The sequence below is a fragment of the Stegostoma tigrinum genome, chromosome 10 (assembly GCF_030684315.1).
Source record: "Stegostoma tigrinum isolate sSteTig4 chromosome 10, sSteTig4.hap1, whole genome shotgun sequence".
NCBI classification, from domain to species: Eukaryota; Metazoa; Chordata; class Chondrichthyes; order Orectolobiformes; family Stegostomatidae; genus Stegostoma; species Stegostoma tigrinum.
The window spans coordinates 3,708,278-3,728,264 of record NC_081363.1 but is presented as its reverse complement, the minus strand read 5'-3'; the positions used below and the strand labels follow the sequence as shown (position 1 = coordinate 3,728,264).

The following is a 19,987-nucleotide window of genomic DNA, read 5'->3' as shown; positions in this document are numbered from 1 at the left end:
GGGTACAGAACATGGTCATCAGTTTCTGCTCAGCGATTCTGTGTTCCTGTGTATCTCAAAGCCCACCCTGGAGGATGCTTACTCGAAGATTGGAGGCTGAATGCCCTTGCCAACTGAATTGTTCTCTGACTGGTAGGGAACATTCCTGTCTGGTGATTGTTGCATGGTGTTCACTGATGGCATGGTACGTTGGTGAGACCATGTAGACACTACAACAACAGATGAATGGACATTGCGCAACAATCGCCAGACAGCAATGTTCTCTCCCAGTCAGGGAACACTTCAGTGGTCAAGGACATTCAGCCTCTGATCTTCGGGGAAGCTCCCTCCAAAGGAGCCTTTGAGATACACAGGAACACAGAATCACACAGCAGAAAGTCATAGCCAAGTCCTGTACCCAACAAGATGGCCTCAACCATGATCTTGGCTTCACGTTGCACCACATGTGGCCCCACCACTCTGTTCTGTATCTTGGTCTCTCTGCCTATAAATTCTATGCCTGTCTACTACCCTCTCACTTCACCTGAAGGGTTTATGTTCTGAAAGCTTGGTTTCGAATAAACATGTTGGACTATAACCTGGGGTCGTCTGATTTCTGACCTTGTCCACCCGAGTCCAACACCAGCATCTCTACATCAGAAATGTGTAGGATTTGGGGGGCTAGCCATGGTAAATGTAGGACTACAGGGAATAGGGCACAAGGTGGGTTTGGGTGGGATGCTCTTTGGAGGGTTTGTGTGTAGGTGAAGGGCCGAATGAACTGTTTCCACACTGTACGGATTCTATGAATGAAGCTATGAAAAAGGAGGCCTGTAGCTTACTTGCCTTTAATCAGTCAGGACATTCAGTATAAAAGCTGGAAATTTACACTGCAGCTGAATAAGACTTTAATCAGGCCACATTCAGGATAGTGTGCACAGTTCTGGTGCCCACACTACAGGAAGGAATCTGGAGGCTTTGGAGAGGGTGCAGGAGAGGTTTACCAGAACATTGCCTGTATTGGAGTGTATTGGCTATAAGGAGAGGTTGGGCAAACATGGATTGTTTTTGTGAGGATGTTGGTGGATGAGGGCTGATCTGATGAAAGTTTATAACATTATAAAAGACATGGATAGGCTGGATAGTTGAAGACTTTTTCCAAGGGCAGAAATGTGAAATGCTGAGGGGCACAGGTGGAAGAGAGAGGGGGTAAAGTTTAATTGCAGGTGTTTGAGGAAAGATTTTTACCCAAAAGCAGGTGGTAGAAGCAGATATGTTAGCAAACTCTGACAGGATATTAGACGGAAGTATGAACCGGCAGGGAATCAGGAGACAGGACCACATGCAGGTAGAAGGCATTTGTTTAAAATAGCATCATGGTCAGTATAGATATGGTGGGCCAAAGGATCTGTTCCTTTCCTGTACTGTTCAATGCTCTAAAGCAACAGTGTAAACACAACTCTCAATGAATCTCAGTAACAGTAGGGACTGCAGATGCTGGAGAATCTGTGAGAACAAGAGCTGGATGAACACTGCAGGCCAAGCAGCACAAGCTTTGCTGCTCCTCTGATGCTGCTTGGCCTGATGTGTTCATCCAGCTCTTGTTATCTCATGAATCTCAGTAACTTGCTTTTACAGGGGAAGTGAATCCTTTCACTGACCTTGGTTTCCATTCAAGTCACAATTGAAAAGTAAAAAAGACATGGTGTTGACTTAATTCTCTATCCCAGAAGACTGTGGCAGCTCAGTTGTTGGATATATCTAGATGGAGACCAATGGGTGTTTGTAGATCCAGAAATCGTGGTGTTAAAGTGGGAGTGATGGAAAAGTTCGGACACAGACTTAGTGAATGTCAGAGTGGGTTGGAGAAGTGGCCTACTCCTACTCCCAATTCTTCTGTTCTTGTATGTAATGTTGTTCCTACCTGTCTGTTTAATTAGCTCCAGGCAGCCATTGGGAGTACAGGGTATGAAGCAGTCACCCAGATCGCCACGAGCCAGTTTCCCTGCATTAATGCTGGTTAATCTGGAAGGAACAATATCAAATGGGTGTTGATGAAACAAAACTGCACATACTGCGAATCCACCCTGAAAATACCCGTCATACAGCAAACTGGTTATATGTCCCCCTATCCGTGATGAGACATCCTGAAGTTCTCAGCCAGTCGCTCGAGTGTCTGGTCACAACTGACACTTGAATACTTTCCCGAAGAAGGGAAGAAATGTCATGTAAAGGACCAACTCCCAATAAACCACTTTTTCAAGTCAATCACACTTGGTCAAGAAATGCTCCCCTCACCCAACACATCCACATTCTAACATGATCTTGCAATGGTCAGTTCAAAACACATCAGTCAGGACATTGACTGGATCCACTCTGGTTTATGCAACAGCAAATATAACTTTCGTACGGTCTGACAACTGATCCAGGCTGGTAAACCTTTCCAAAATGTAAGCTCAGACTCCAATCCTTACTGCTAAGGTGGACAGATTAATTTCTCTCTGTAATTCAAATAATAACAGGAGGTTTTTCCCTTGCAACCAAATATTAGTTTAAAGACAGAACAACTAATGATTATTATCACAGCGCAGGTCATGGGAGCTTGCTGTGAGCAAACTGGCTGTTCACTTCCTACATCACAACCAGAGTATATTTCACAGACATTCTTGATGTCTGAAAGTCAGAAAATTAGGTACAGAGTGCTCTCTTTTCTCAGTAATAATGGAACAGCTGAACACGGAGCATCTTTCGTCTAAAGAAGTACCTGGGATTCTTGCACAAATCTGTGATTTCTCTAAAAATGAAGAGCATTTTCTGCCAGAAACGTCTCCTCACAGCGCCCAATTTCTCTTTATTGGTTAGCTCACAGAGAGCCAGAAAGAAAAGGAGATCCTGGTTTGAATCCAGGTTTCACTCAAGTTGACCAACCACATTATTCCGCAACCCCCTCCCCAGGGCAATCACGAGGGCACAACGAACCACCTTGTGCTAAGAGAGGGATGTGCCCTCACTTTTGGATCATAATTCACTAGCCTGTGCTGAAAACTCTTAAGCTGTGTGCACCCCATGACTTACACAGGAACAGTTAATCCTTACCCATCAACATCCTTCTCAGGGGCAACTGCATTTGTTACTTTCTCAACGTCAATTGGGTTAATGGAATCCAGGGGCAGCTGAACAATCAAACCATGTAAATTGGGGTCCTCATTAATTTGGGTAATCTTCCTCAGCACCTATACATGTGAAAAACAAGTCAATTGCCACCATGACTAAAATATAACCAAAACAATAAGTATACTTGCCTCTCCAGACACCATGGGGCTCCCCTGCAAAGTCTTAAACCTAATCTCATATGAGATTTTTTTTTTCCTTTTGAAATTAGCAACAATTCCCAAAGTGTCTTTGCTCTGGGATTAGGAGGAGGGGTTCAATGTCAAACAAAAATATATCCTACACCTCAACATCTTGGTGATGACCACTGTCCAGAAGCTGACCTGGATCAACCAAATAAGAGTGTGAATCTTGCGGTGAATAACTCCCCTCCTGACTCCCCAAAGTGTGTCCCCCACCCACAAGGCACAAGTCAGGAGTGGGATGGAACACTCCCCACTTGCCTGGATGGGGGCAGCTCCAACAACACTCAAGAAGCTCGACACCATCCAGGACAAAGCAGCCGCTTGATTGGCACCACATTCACAAGTGTCCACTCCCTCCACCACCAAGATTCAGTTGCGGCGGTGTGAAAAAATATCTACAATCTATACTTCAAAAACATTTTCTAAACCCACGACCACTTCCACCTATAAGGACTTGGGCAGCAGCAATACGGGAACACCACACTCTGAAGTGTTCCCCTCCAAACCACTCACCACCCTGACTTGGATATATAATCGCTGTTCCTTTACAATCGCTGGCCCAAAATCCTGCAACCCACTCCCCAGCGGTATTGTGGGTCTACCTACAGTGCATGGACTGTCGCGGTTCAAGAAGGCAGCTCATTCCCACCTTCTCAAAGGGAACAAGGTACAGGCAGTAAACCTCAGACCAAGCAGTGACCCCTACAGCCATGAGCGAGTAAAAACAGGAATGTTGCAAATTGACAAGGGTAAATGCTCAGTTACTGTCCGAAGCAAGGGAGACAAAGTGAAACTCTTTAAGGTGACCTCGGAATAACCTGCTCGGTTTGGGGGAAAATTAAGGAACAAACATAAAACTGCCAGCGTTCATGTTGTGTAAGCCAGTCTTCACTGGACTACACCGTTGTTTGGCTTGTGGATAAGGGTGGTGTTAAACCCAACTCACTTCCTACTCTAGACGTATAATGTATTACTGGTACTATCTGCTGATAGTGAATATCTGAACTCTCACATGAGGCGAAGCACAGCACAGAAGAGAAAGAAGCAGTCACGGTGCACCGACATTGATACCAGGATCGATGATCTTCAGCGTGTGTGAACAGAAAGAACCACTGGGGATAAAGAACGTAGAAATTTACTTGCCTCATCTTCAGTGGCCGTTTTTGGCAGTTTCACATGGTTGGCATTCATTCCAATCTAGAGGAGAAAATAAATATCAGCTCTATACAGACAGTTACACTGCACAGTTGAGTTTTACTGCTAACAAAACTCAAACACTGCGTGGTGAATCGACAGTCATTTCGATATACAACATCATGGAAAATTTCAGATGCTTGCTACTCTAGCTCATACCTTGGATAAACAGCAAACAGCAGAGAGATAGGGAAGCACTCACCAGCTGGATTTCCATCTCACATCTTCAGCTACAGCTAGGGCACAGCATTCAGGAGATTTCTTAAAATATACAGCACAGAAATGGGCCACTCTGCCCAACTAATCCAAGCTAGAAACAGGTATGTTCCCGGTCTACTTAGTCTGACCCTATTGGTGTATCCTTCTATCCCTTTCTTCCTCATGTCTTTAATCAGTTTTCCCTTAAATGCATCTGTGTCATTCCACCTGAAATAATCCTCGAGGTAGCAAGTTCCACATTCTAACTGCTCCCTGATTTCTTCGGAATTTCCTTCTGCATTTAATAATGGTGAAAATGGATGACCTCTAGTTTTAGTCTCCCATGTAAATGCACACATCCCTTCTGTGTTTACCCTATTGAACACTTTCAGAGTTACAGAATTATGGAATCCCAACAGTGTGGAAGCAGGCCAATCGGCCTATAAAGTCCATCCCGACCCGCCAAAGATCATCCCTCCCAGACTCACCTCTCCTTATCTATCCCTGTAGCCCTGTGTTACCCATGGCTAATCCACCCAACCTGCAAATCTTTCGACAGTGGGAGGGAACCCAGCAGAAATCCATGCAGGCACAGGGAGAATGTACAAACTTCACACAGACAGTCGCCCGAGGGTGGAATCGAACCATGGGAAATGGGCAGTGCCCAAAGTGCCATCAAACCGAGATTCCGTAGGTTTAATGTAACATTTCTGCCCTTCAAGTTCGATTCACAGGGAGAGGGAATTGGATTAAATGGGAACAGGATCGAGAAAGGTGAGGGGAAAAAAAGGAACTTCATATACGCAGAGAAAGGTTATCCACAAGGAGCACGTTTAACAGAATTAATCGATTCATACCTCAGCTGCAGCCTTCAACTTCATACTGATGTACAGGTTTGAATCATCTCTGTCTCCAACCTAGTAAGGGAACAACAGAAAATACAAAGAAATGAGAGAGAAAGCTAAAGAAAACGCTGGTGGGGTCGGGGGTGTGGGAAGAGAGAGATGGGGATGGGGTTGCTTATGAGAAGGAAAGAATCTAAAAGAAGTGAGATATTAATTAGAATCTGAAGGAAAGATATAACCATGAACTTTACTGACAGCCACAGCACGGCCCCAGAGGTCCAACACTTTCAGGACCCGGGTTGATTGAATCTAAGTTTTCACAGCAGTTGCGAGTTTTTAAATAGTTGCTTATGTCCATTATGAAAGAATACTTGGATTTTATGATTATGTCTTCTTGCTTTCAATATTTCTGACTGAGGACTGAAATGTGAAAACGGATAGTTTTAACAAACAAGGATTGCTGTACTTTTTAAAAAGGCATGTTACCTGACCCTCATTGTAAGGGCTGTTTACACAGCTGCTTGTTTAAGCTATGGGGGAGGGTACTGTAGACGGCTGGGGCCAGTGGGTGTGTACGAAGGGAAGCTCAGTAACAAGTAGTTGATTGGTCTGTGGAGGGGTGACCATTTGTTGATGACAAAGGCCTTGTGCCTGCATTGATTCCCAGGTAACTGAACAGCTGGTGGCTGTGTATATTTGGGCAGGAGCCATCAGCTAGATGGCACAAAGACAGGTGGAGGGACAGGTAGTATGAGGAAGCAGGGAGGCTGCAGAGGATTTGGACAGGATAGGAGAGTGGACAAAGAAGTGGCACATGGAGTACAACGTGGGAAAGTGTGAGATCATGCACTTTAGTAAGAAGAATAAAAGCAGGGGTTATTTTCTAAATGGGGAGAAAATTCAGAAGTCTGAAGGGCAAAGACACTTGGGAGTTCTAGTCCAGGATTCGCTCAAAGTAAACTTGCAGGTTGAGTCAGTAGCCAGGAAGGTAAATGCAATGTTGGCATTTATTTTGCGAGGACTCGAATATAAAATCAGGGATGTACTTCTGACGCTCTATAACGCTCGGGTCAGGCCACATTTGGAATACTGTGCTCAACCATAGGCCCCACATCTCAGGGAAGATCAGCTGGGTTCAGAGGAGGTTCACAAGAAAAGTCCCAGAAACGAAAAGCTTAAAATATGAAGAATGTTTGAGGACTCTGGGTCTCTAATATCTAATTGAAAAGTACAGAAAACTGAATGGCCTGAACAGAGTGGATGTTGGGAAGATGTTTCCATTGGTAGGAGAGACTAGGACCTGAGGGCAGAGCCTCAGAGTAAAGGGAAGACCTTTTAGAATGGAGATAAGGAGAAACTTCTTCACCCAGAGAGTGGTGAATCTATGGAATTCACTGCCACAGATGGGGACCACTGAGTAGATTTAAGACGGAGATAAATAGGGTCTTTGATTGTCAAGGGGATCAAGGGTTACACGGAGATAGCAGCAGAATGGAGTTGAGAAGCTTCTCAGCCATGATTGATTGCAGAGCAGACTTGATGGGCTGACTGGCCTAATTTTTGAATCATCTGCAAACTTAACCAGAATACCCTCAGTTCCTTCATCTACATCATTATGTATAAAGTGAAAAGCTGTGGCCCCAGCACTGACCCTTGTGGAACACCACTTGTCACCAGCTGCCAGCCTGAGAAAGACCCCTTTAACCCTACTCTCTGCTTTCTACCAGACAGCCAATCTTCTATCCATGCTAGTACCTTGCCTCTAACACCGTGGGCCTTTATCTTACTCAGCAGCCTCCTGTGTGGCACCTTGTCAAAGGCCTTCTGGAATTCCAGGTAGATAACATCCATTGGCTCTCCTTGGTCTAATCTGCTCATTACTTCCTCAAAGAATTCTAACAGATTTGTCAGGCATGACCTCTCCTTGATGAATGCGTGCTGCCTCTGCCCCATTTTACCATGCACTTCCAAGTATTCAGAAATCTCATACTTCACAATGGGCTCCAAAATCTTAGCCACGATCGAGGTTAGGCTAATCGGCCTATAATTTTCAATCTTTTGCCTTGCTCCCTTTTTAAACTAGGGTGTCACGTTAGCTATCTTCCAGTCCTCTAGGACCGTCCCTGATTCTAGCAATTCCTGTAAGATCACTACTAATGCTTCCACTATCTCTTCAGCTATCCCCTTAAGAACTCTGAAATGTAGTCTATCTGGTCCTGGTGATTTGTCCACCTTCAGGCCAGTATTTTTTAGCACTTTCTCCCTGGTGATGGTCAACATACTCAGCTCTGACCCTGAATCTCTTGAATATTTGGGTTATTACTTGTGTCTTCAACCGTGAAGACTGAGGCTAAGTAATTATTCAATTCCTCAGCCTTTTCCATGTTCCCACTACTATCTCTCCACCGTCATTTTCCAGTGATCCAATGTCAACTTTTGTCTTTTTTTTTGCACTATATATATCTAAAGAAACTCTTACAGTTCTCCTTTATATTACTGGCTTTCTTATCCTCAAATTTAATCTTCTCCCTCTTATTTCTTTTTTTGTTGCCATCTGTTGGTCTTTGTAAGCTTCCCGGTCCTCTGGTTTCCCACTGTCCTTCGCCACATTATACGCTTTCTCTTTTTCTTTTATGCTATCCCTGACTTCCTTCGGAAGCATGTTTCCGCTGATGGGGGAGTCCAGAAGCAGAGGACAGTTTAAAAATAAGGGGGAGGCCATTTAGAACAGAGTTGAGGAGAAACTTCTTCACCCAGAGAGTGGTGGATATATGGAATGCTCTTCCCCAGAAAGCAGTGGAGGCCAAGTCTCTGGATACTTTCAAGAAAGAGATAGATACAGCTCTAAAAGATAGTGGAATCAAGGATTATGGGGGTAAGGCAGGAACAGGATACTGCTTGCGGGTGATCAGCCATGATCATAATGAATGGTGGTGCTGGCTCAAAGGGTCAAATGGCCTGCTCCAGCACCTATTGTCGATTGTCTATCCTCCCTGTACCGTGTTTCTTTTCCCTAGGGAGGAATTTTTGCTGTGTCTCCTCAATTACTTGTCGAAATTCCTGCCAGTTATGGTGACAACGGTTCATAATTTACTTGAAACGAGGATCTACTTCTTTGTAATAACTAATAATTCTTGTTCAGTACAGAAACCTAGTCCATGCTTTCCGTTAACATGGATCCAAAAGACAGGTAAATTATGGAATTTTGCATAACTTTATAAAACCTTCAAACTTTGTGGCAACTCCGGGAACAATGATTCCCAGCGCACTACCCCAGTGAGGCCGAACAAACGTCTTGATGGACAGTACCAACTGTACTGCACCAGAGCTGGAAGTGTTTGGTGACCCAGTGAGTTCGTGCAGAACAGCAGCTCCACCACATCTCACAAGCAGAAGTCTAAATAAATGCCGAATCATCACAGATAATAAAATGTGAGGCTGGATGAACACAGCAGGCCCAGCAGCATCTCAGGAGCACAAAAGCTGACGTTTCGGGCCTAGACCCTTCATCAGAGAGGGGCATGGGGTGAGGGTTCTGGAATAAATAGGGAGAGAGGGGGAGGCGGACCGAAGATGGAGAGAAAAGAAGATAGGTGGAGAGGAGAGTATAGGTGGGGAGGTAGGGAGGGGATAGGTTAGTCCAGGGAAGACGGACAGGTCAAGGAGATGGGATGAGGTTAGTAGGTAGGAGATGGATGTGCGGCTTGGGGTGGGAAGAAGGGATGGGTGAGAGGAAGAACAGGTTAGGGAGGCAGAGACAGGTTGGACTGGTTTTGGGATGCAGTGGATGGAGGGGAAGAGCTGCAATATGTGCACAATATAGGCTCACAAATAGAACAACAATGACAGCACAACCTCATTCACTCTGCTTTGGACTTAGGGGTATATATTAACAAGGGCAATCCTTCCTTCCTTTAGCCAGCACTATGGAACCGATGGAATTCGATCCTAGCTGATCTCCTACAGCGTAGACCAAATGATACATCATAGAGGTTAGTGAGTTTTGAGAAGATTTGTAGCTCAGGTTGAGGTTCTGGATGTGAGTTTGCTCGCTGAACTGGAAGGTTAGTTTTCAGACGTTTCGTCACCATTCTAGATAACATCATCAGTGAGCCTCCGATGAAGCGCTGGTGTTATGTCCCGCTTTCTATTTATCTTGATAAATAGCGGGAATTCCTAGAAGCATGGCATTCCAACTGGAACTCCATCAACAAACACATTGGCTCCAAGTCAATCTACCATCCCCTGAGAAAAAGAACAGGAAATGACATCACCAACCCAAGGAAACCCAACCAGATAAATAGAAAGCGGGACATAACACCAGTGCTTTGTCGGAGGCTCACTGATGATGTTATCTAGAATGGTGACGAAACGTCTGAAAACTAACCATCCAGCTCAGCGAGCAAACTCACATCCAGAACCTCACAGAGGTGTCGTCAACAGCACAAACACACCCACTCACCTATCCAAAGGCAGGGAATGGGAGCTTAAATCACTGCACGGGCAGTGAACTCAGATTCAATTTACAGAGTCACAGTCAGTCATACTGCTCACGGACAATTAGGGACAGGCAATAAAATGTTGGTCGAGCTAGAGATGCCCACATCAAACAAATGCATAAAAAACCTCACTCTCTCCTCACAGCTGACTTGTGTGTGTTGTTCATAGCTGCTCCTTCTCCCACTAACGCTCCCAAGTCTCGACATTCCGCTTCCTTTCAGAATATTCCTCTCCTTTGGATAGCCTTCCTGGCAAATGGTACATCAGCAGCTATCCTGGGTTTTTCGGCGCTACTTTTAGACCTGACTGGTACAACCACTACACTCGCCCACCTCTGCTGCAAAACTAATTCACTTGAATATTTGGAATACTGAGCCTGACAAGAGTGATAAAGATGTTCTCCAAATGAACAAAGATTTGACACTCACCTGCAAAATAGCCAGCCCAGGCCGAAAGCCAGGAGCCTGTTCCTTCATCTGGATCACTTCATTCTTCAACCGTTCTCTAACTTGCCTGCAGAAAGGAAGATGATAAGCACTCACTGGTGGTTGGAACATGGAAACTTTTAGACATGATTCAAAAGTGAAATGAAATTTCTTACGCTGAAGTCTTAGCTCCAGACACAATACTTGCTATGGTCCTCACGATGCCCAAATTCTTGCCCGGCTTTACTGGGTGGGAAAGCAAGCCAACCGGCCTGTAACCCCGCAGCTGGGCAACAAAAGACAGTGAGTGAGCTGTCCTGTACATTTCCAAAGGAAACTACAGCCTGTGACAATTGCAGAAAAACTGCAAAACGTGCCAATATTCAGCTCAAAGACTGGCGTGGACTGGCCTGTTGTGCTTGTTGGAACAGTGATAGTTACTTGTTTGCTTGGTCATTGCCTGTGAATTCAGTAACAATGTTCAGATGTGTTCTCCTTGTCCATGTCCCCCACTCTCTCCCACACAAATCCTTCAACCGACTATCGCACCATTGATTAGTTTAAAGGAATACTTCAGTACAAATCAGAAGCCTATGGATATTAGATTTACTTTATGCCTTTTAAAGATATTTTTGCACAGTCAAGGCCACGCAACCAGGAATAAGTCCAAATTCCTCACTTACAGCCTCGGTTCTGGGTTGAACTTTAACAGACTAGCAATAAAGCAAACATCTCCATTCACGGGCATTTTAGATTGAAAACAGGAAAAGGAAAACAGAGGGGGAAGGATTTCATTTTTAATAGAAATTCATGCATGGGATCTGGGCGTTGCTGGCTGGTGTTTATTACCCGTCCCTAGTTGCCCCTTGAGAAGGTGGGGGTGAGCTGCCTTCTCGAACTGCTGCAGTCCATGCACTGTAGGTAGACCCCACAATACCACGAGGGAGGGAATTCCAGGATTTTGACCCAGCGATAGTGAAGGAATAGCGATATATTTTGAAGTCAGGATGGTGATTGGCTTGGAGGGGAACTTGCAAGTTCACCCCCACCTTATGCTGGAGGGTAGGTCATTGATGAAACACTGAAGATGGTTGGGCTGAGGAAACTACTCTGAGGAACTCTTGCAGAGATGTCCTGGAGCAGAGATGACAAACCTCCAACAACCACAACCTATGTGCCAGGTATGACCCCAAAAACTGGACAGCTTTCGCCCCTCAATTCCCAATAATTAGAACAGGGCCCCTTGATGCCACACTCAGTCAAATATGAAGTCAAAGGCAGTCGCTCTCACCTCACTGCTGGAATTCTGCCCTTTTGTCCATGGAATCCCTTAGCTCTGTCTATCATTTGCTGCTTATGCTGTTTAGCACACAAGTTTGTTAGTTTGACTGAGTTGGAACCTCCTTTTATTTTTTGGTATGCCTGGTGCTGCTCCTGGCATGCCCTCCTGCACTCTCGATTGAATCAGGGTTGATCCCCTGGCTTGATGGCTGAGTGGGGGATATGCCGGGCCATGAGATTACAGATTATGCTGGAGTACAATTCTGTTGTTATTGTTGGCCCACAGTGCACCATGGATGCCCAGTCTCGAGCTGCTAGATCTGTATGAAGTCTGTCCCATTTAGCGCAGTGATAGTGCCACACAACACGATTGAAGATATTCTCTATGTGAAGGCGGGACTTTTTTTTACATGGGCTATGTATTGGTCACTTACTGATACTGTCATGGACAGATGTATTTGCGGCAGGCAGACTGGTGAAGATAAGATCGAGTACATTTTCACTCGTTAGTTCCCTAATCACTTGCTGCAGAAGTAGACCAGCAGCTGTATCCTCTTGCACTTTATCAGCTCGATCAGTAGATGGTGATAGTCATTAAAGTCAACCCACATCCCCAGCATCCATTCTGCACCCTCTTTTATATTCATTCATAGGATGTGGGTGTCTCTGGCTAAACCAGGCTTTATTGCCCATCCCTGACTGCCCAGAGAGCAGTTAAGAGTCATTCATTCACGTTGATGTGAGTCTAGAGACCAGTAAGGATGGCAGTTTCCTTCTCTAAAGGACAATAGTGAACTAGATGAATTTTTCCTGACAATTGGCAATGGTTTCTTGGTTATCATTTCACTCTTATTTCCAGATTATTACTGAAGTCAAATTCCAGCAACTGCTATGGTGGGATTCGAATGCTGGTCTCCAGAACATTACGTGGTTTTCCGGATTAATATCTTGCCACATCCACATTGTGCTCAGATTTTGCCTCCTTATCTAAGGAACGATGTTCCTGCTATTGACGGACTACAGAGAAAGCTTATCAAATTGATTCCTGGGACGGCAATTCAGATGTAAAAGGAGAGACTGAGTCAGTTAGGATTGTATTCCCTAGAGTCTAGAACAATATGGGGAGATTTCAGAAACTTATAAAATTCTCACAGGATTAGACAAGTTTGATGCAGGGTGGATGTATCCTAGGGGGTGGGAGGAGGGGGCAGAACAAGGAAGCACAGTTTAAGGAGAGGGGGCAAATCTTTTAACACGGAGATGAGACGAGGAGTCAAAAAAACAGAAGGGAGATACCCCTCCCATTCTCTTGATGACATGTCCATCATGGGCCTCCTGCACTGCCACAATGATGCCACCCGAAGGTTGCAGGAACAGCAACTCATATTCCGCCTGGGAACCCTGCAGCCATATGGTATCAATGTGGACTTCACCAGTTTCAAAATCTCCCCTTCCCCTACCGCATCCCTAAACCAGCCCAGTTCATCCCCTCCCCCCACTGCACCACACAACCAGCCCAGCTCTTCCCCCTGACCCACTGCATCCCAAAACCAGTCCAACCTGTCTCTGCCTCCCTAACCGGTTCTTCCTCTCACCCATCCCTTCCTCCCACCCCAAGCCGCACCCCCAGCTACCTACTAACCTCATCCCACCTCCTTGACCTGTCCGTCTTCCCTGGACTGACCTATCCCCTCCCTACCTCCCCACCTACACCCTCTCCACCTATCTTCTTTACTCTCCATCTTCGGTCCGCCTCCCCCTCTCTCCCTATTTATTCCAGTTCCCTCCCCCCATCCCCCTCTCTGATGAAGGGTCTAGGCCCGAAACGTCAGCTTTTGTGCTCCTGAGATGCTGCTTGGCCTGCTGTGTTCATCCAGCCTCACATTTTATTATCAGGGAGATAGAGGGCTGAGTGATGTGGTGCAATGAGAACAACCTCTCTCAACATCATTAAAAATAAAGAACTGATCATTCTTTTCAGAAAGAAAGGAGAAGAACACGCTCCCATCAACGTCAACAAGACTGAGGTTGAGGGGACGGAGACTGTCACGTTCCTCGGAGTGACAAAAGCTGACAACCTGTCCTGGACTTCTCAAACCGATGCAACAGCCAAGAAGGCACAACAACGCTTCTTCTTCCTCAGGTAGCTCAGGAAATTTGAGATGTCCATAGGGGCCTTTAGCAACTTCTACAGATGCACCATTGAAAACATACTGTCCAGGTGCGTAATGGTCTGGTAATGGCAACTGCTGTGCCCAGGACCATAAGAAACTACAGAAGGTGGTGGGTACAGACCAGACAATCATGGAAGCCAACCTTCCATCAATGGACTCTATTTATACATCTCACTGCCTCGGAAATGCAGTATAATTTGGATAAACGTGAGGTTATTCACTCTGGTAGCAAAAAGAAGGCAGCAGATTACTACCTGATTAGCTGTAAATTGGGAGGGGGATCTGGCTTTCCTTGTCTACCAGTTGCTGAAGGTAAGCACGCAGGTGCAGCAGGTGGTAATGAAGGCAAATGGTATGTTGGCCTTCATTGTGAGAGGTTTCAAGTAGAGGAGCAGGGATGTGTTGTTGCAGTTATACAGGGCCTTGGTGAGACAAAACCTGGAATATTGTGTGCAGTTTTAGTCTCCTTTTCTGAGGAAGGATGCTCTTGCTATCGAAGGAGTGCAGCAAAAGTTTACCAGGCTGATTTGGGATGGTGGGACTGACGGAAGAGGAGAGATTGACTAGGTTGGGATTGTTTTCGCTGGAGTTCAGGCAAATGAGGGGGGATCTCAGAGACTCATAAAATTCCAACAGGGCTGGACAGGGTAGATGCAGGGAGGATGTTCCTGATGGTGGGTGTGTCCAGAACCAGGGGTCACAGTCTGAGGATTCAGGGTAGACTATTTACGACGGAGATGAGGAGACATTTCTTCACCCAAAGAGTGGTGAGCCTGTGGAATTCATTACTACAGGAAGTAGTTGATGCCAAAACATTGAATGTATTCAAGAGGCAACTAGATATAGTACTTGGGGCAAATGGGATCAAAGGTTATGGGGAGAAAGCAGGATTAGGTTACTGAGTTGGACAATTCGCCATGGTCATTGAGAATGACGAAGCAAGCTCGAAGGGCCAAATGGCCTCCTCCTACTCCTATTTTCTACGTTTCTATGAAACTCTGCTGACATCAAAGACCCATCCTGCACTGGTAATGATTTCCTACAATTGTACACAGCAGAGGCAGAAGCTCAAACACATGCACCAGCAGGTTCAGGCACAGCTTCTGTTATCAGACTGATGAATGGACTCTCTAGCCTCAAATAATACTGATCTTACTCTCGTTAATATCGCCTAGCACACGCCCTGAATAATGCAGCCTGTATGCCTCTAAGTTCCTATTAACAGCCTTTTATCTGTACCGCTTTGCCTTCTATGATTTGCCTGTACCACTTGTAAACAAAGCTTTTCATCGTATTTCGGTACACGTGACAATAAATCAAAGAAGAGAAATGTCTTCACCCACACAGTGATGAGCCTGTGTAATTCACTAACACAGTCAGTGGTGGAGGCCAAAACATTGTATTTTCAAGGAGGTAGATTGAGCTCTTGGGTTAAAGGGATAGGGGAGAATGGGAATATGGTATTGAGCTGAATGATCAGATTGAATTAAAGGGCAGGCTTGAAGGGCCCAATGGCCTAATCTTGCTTCTTTCTTTTAAGGAAATGAGTGGTAGAGCAAAGTGTGCAGAGGGAATATAGATGGGTTAAGTGAGTGTGCAAGGTTCTGGTGGATGGAGTACAATGTTTGTAAATATGAAGTCATCCATTTTGGTAGGATTAATAACGAATGGACTCCTATTTAAATGGTGAAAAATTGTAGTATGCTGCTGTGCAGAGGGACCTGGGTGTTCTTGTGCATGAATCACAAAAAGTTGGTTTACAGGTGCAGCAGGGAATTAAGATGGCAAATGGAATATTCTCCTTCATTGCTACAGGGATTGAGTTTAAAGGCGGGGAGGGGGAGAGTTATGTTACCTGGAGTACTGTGTGCAATTTTGGTCTCCTTACTTGAGGAAGAATGTACTGGCACTGGAGGACGTGCAGAGGAGGTTCACCAGGTCGATTCCAGAGTTGGGACGGTTGGCTTATGAGGACAGGTTGAGTAGATTGGGGACTATTACTCATTGGAATTTAGAAGAATGAAGCAGGGAGAAAGTCTTATAGAAACATAATGAAGGGAATAGAAAGGATAGAAGCAGGGGTGTTGTTTCCGCTGGCGGGTGAAACTAGAATTAGGGGGCATAGCCTCAAAATAAGGGGGAGCAGATTTAGGACTGAGTTGAGGAGAAATGTCTTCACTTAGAGGGTTGTGAATCTATGGAATTCCCTTCCCAGTGAAGCAGTTGAGGCTACGCTGTTGAATGTTTCTAAGGGAAAGATAGATTATTGAACAGTAAAGGAATTAAGATTTGTGATGAGAGGGTGGCTAAGTGGAGCTGAGCCCACGGAAGGAGCAGCCATGATCTTATTGAATGGTAGAGCAGGCTCAAGGAACCAGATAGTTTTTCTCCTGCTCCAGGTTCTTATGTTCTTATCCCAACGCCGTTTCTTTCCTGTCTGTCTTTTGGAAAAGTCAAACACTCCCAAATATTTAATTGCCAGCTACAATCTACTGGAATCATGCCTCTGTAATGGCTGTAAAATCATATACATTAACCTCCATCAACTTCACTGTAACACTTGCAAATGGGACTAGATTAATTTAGGATATCTGGTCAGCATGCATGAGTTGGACCCAAGATTCTGTTTCCATGCTGTACATCTCTGTGGCTTCATTTATTTATTGTCATGTGTATACTGAAAAGTTTTGTTTGTGCAGTACAGGGTTTCCTTCCACTGTCCAAAGGGGTACAGGCTAGTTAGATTGGCCAGGCTAAATTGCCCATAGTGTTCAGAGATGTGTAGATTAGGTGGGTTATAGGGATGTGGGTCAGGGTGGGAGGCTCTGTGGGTCGGTGTGGACTTGTTGGGCCGATGGGCCTGTTTCCACACAGGGTAATTCTATGATTCTATGATACAGCTGGCATCGTTTGGCTGCATGTTTCCTACAGTATAGGAGCGACTGCATTTTGATAAATGGTTGGAAAGCCATTCTCGATGTCTGGTTGTTATATAAAAAAAAAGTCAAAGTTTAAATTATTTCATTGCCAGTTCCCCTGCTGACCCAGACAGTAATGTTAGTGGTGACATCACTGGGCTAGACAACGACAGGCCTAGCCTATTGCTGTGAGAAGAGGAGATAAAATCTCACCAGGGCATCTGCTGGGCTTGAAATTTAATTCATAAATTTAGAAAAGAAGGCCAGTCTCAGTAATGGACAGCACGAAATGTTACTGATTATTTGGCTAATCTTTCCATGAACTCAGCTCTACTTGCTCACCTTTTCATCATAAATCTTAATTCCTTTACTGTTCAATAATCTATAAACAATCAACAAGGGAGCCTCAACTACTTCACTGGGAAGGGAATTCCACAGATTCGCAACCCTCTAAGTGAAGACATTTCTCCTCAACTCAGTCCTAAATCTGCTCCCCCTTATTTTGAGGCTACGCCCCCTAATTCTAGTTTCACCCTCCAGTGAAAACTCACATCCTTCTGGAAAGAAAATCTGCCATCCTTACTTGGTCTGGTGTACAAGTGACTCCAGGCCCACCTTGGCATTATTCACTCTTAACTGCTGTCAGGAATAGCACGGAATTTACTCAAGTTGGAAAAAGGATGTGCGGTTTTCAGTGTTCAAATACTTTCAAATGAAACAGAAAATGAATAAAACGTGACTATACTTGCGATCAGAAAATGAATGTGATTAGATTTGCCAATGTAATTTTAGAACCATCATGAGACTACTACAGAATTGAACTCTTGAGAAACAAACAGTACACTGTCTGAGTGGAGTCCAACCTCCGCACCCCTCAAAAAGTCTGTCCAGATTTCCGTTGCTCCAGATTGATCTGTGACTACGCACGATCCTTTATCGCCCCAGTGACCAACTCAAAGTCAGCCTTTGAAATATCTTGGTGTCCCACATTGTGTTTGAGCAGCACCTCCCCTGTGCCATTATAATTTCAGAGGACAGGCATTCTGCAGAAGCAGCCCTCTAGGATAGCTCTGTGTCCTTACTGAGTGACACCGCTCACCCACGTGCACAACTGCCATTGTACTCATTACCTGCGTAAAGATCACACAAAGTACATACTGACATCCACAGTCTGTTCCCACATCATCTCAGAACAATACCCTCTCCCCTCACCATCCTTTCGTTCATGTGGGGAGACGTTTGCCAAGTCCAGCTGATACATACTAGGAGAATGGCACTCGGTCATGATGGACTGAATGGCCGTCTTTACAATAATATCTCTGTGATTCAGAGGGTGGCAGTGGTCAGATACATTTAACCTTGCTCGGTGAATAAGTCTAGAAGCTATGGTGTGAAGGCTACAGTTATAGTTTTCTGTATTTTTGATTATGCACTGAAATGAAAAAGAATCTGGTCAGCACCAACGAGTTTGACACACACACACATTCAAGGTCATAGCATGTTGATTTAATCACAAATCAGGTGAGCTTAAATAAGCATTAAGCAATAAAATCATGTCACCAAGTCGTGAGAAAAAAATCTTAGCTCCAGCTCAGTAAAATGGCTGCTGCCTGGCTTGTCCCAACACTGAGACATATCAGAGGCTCACAGCACACAAACTCATCTTGTTCTGATGGTTCTGGTGTGGAAATCTGCATCAGCTCTCATTGCTACTACGCTGACGATCATTAACACTAGACTGCAATCACCCAACTCCCTGCTACATAGTCCACCTTAAAGTACAAGTCCAACATGTATCCCACATCCTTGGTTATGGTGGGGACAAATATCGGTTGGATGATTGGAATGGAGGAGTTGTGAGGTCATTCACTAAGCATGGAGCGGACACAGCAAGTTGGTACAGGTCAGTTAACGTGAACTCAGCTCCAGAGAAATTCTTGGGAAAAAAAAGAGTCTGAGGGACAGGCAAGCTAACTAGGAAAGGCTAAGACAGATACCTCTGTGATTCAGAGGGTGGCAGTGGTCAGTGTGGCAGTTCTTTAACAGTGTGCAGGAACCCAACAGAAAATGACAAGTTGGATCTAAAATTGTCTCAGTGGCAGGGTAACCTCGATAACTTTACTCTCAATTTAATTCTTTTTTCAATTTTTATCAACTGTTTGGTGATTCTTTGGTTTCTAATAGATGACCAATCCTCTGGTTAATCACTATTCTTTGTGCCAGATTATATTTTCATAGTGTTTAGGTACACATAACAACAAATCAAATCAAATAAACCTCTATTTCAAACCAAACATAACCCTTAGGGTCATTAGTGAGCCATGGATGAATCTTTCTTGTCAAGTTTGCTCTTTCTAACGGAACGTATTTTGGTCAAACGCATTGAAAGGTTTCTTTAGTTACTGTTGCTACAATACTTGGTTGTCTGTCTAAACTTTATTTTATTAGTTCATTGGTTACTAACTTCAAAGTAGTAATAGCCAGTTCAGGCTCCTAGCTCTACTAAAAGGAAAACATTCATCAGCTACCACAGGTAAAACAAACAATTCAAAGCAGCAGCTCCCTCAGACCCAACAACAAATTCTAACTTCAGCCTACTGTTAAAGAAAGCAGCCTGATCTTTGATCACACTCTGTGCAGAGCACGGTCACACAGGACGTCATTTATGACCTTGCAAAAGAAAAACCACTTCAGTCCGGCAGCAGGAACAGCAAACTGAATGGATGAACAAAACATGGAGGTCCAGGACTGCTGGACACAACATGGTAAAGAACTTTGGACACGAAAGAGAGATTGGAGCTCGGGTGGTAATTTGCAAAGATAGCGAGGGGAATAAAGTTTTCATGTTTTTCAGGAGAGGCTGTTGAGTGCAGATTTATAAACACGACACAGAGAGACACACACACAAGAAGACAGAGCGAGAGACAGACAGAGAGCGAGAGCAAGAGAGAGCGAGCGAGAGCCAGACAGACATACACAGACAGGCAGACACAGAGAGAGCAAAGATCTAAAACGGAGAACAAAATGTGAATAGTATTGCCTAACGTGGGTCCGGGGCAGTATGTATGAACAAGGACTGCAGTGAGCTAACTGGTCCCTCTAACCTGCTCCACCATT

At 44.8% G+C, this 19,987-nt stretch overlaps 1 protein-coding gene across 3 annotated transcripts in view; it reads right to left on the bottom strand.

The window, feature by feature from the left end:
* The window catches only part of mthfd1b (methylenetetrahydrofolate dehydrogenase (NADP+ dependent) 1b), a 99,561-nt gene that overhangs the window by 63,742 nt on the left and 15,832 nt on the right, over positions 1-19,987 (bottom strand). The window contains exons 1-6 of one of the 3 annotated variants that reach the window (XM_059648918.1): positions 10,939-11,137; positions 10,501-10,585; positions 5,585-5,644; positions 4,479-4,532; positions 3,076-3,212; positions 1,904-2,004 (exon numbers count right to left, since the gene is read on the bottom strand). In XM_059648918.1, the coding sequence (XP_059504901.1) occupies positions 1,904-2,004; positions 3,076-3,212; positions 4,479-4,532; positions 5,585-5,644; positions 10,501-10,548 (400 nt within the window). In that variant the 5' untranslated portion in view covers positions 10,549-10,585; positions 10,939-11,137. Of the gene's footprint in view, positions 1-1,903; positions 2,005-3,075; positions 3,213-4,478; positions 4,533-5,584; positions 5,645-10,500; positions 10,586-10,673; positions 10,907-10,938; positions 11,138-19,987 lie in introns of those variants that run through there. The other 2 variants (XM_059648916.1, XM_059648917.1) reach the window with 2 other exon arrangements.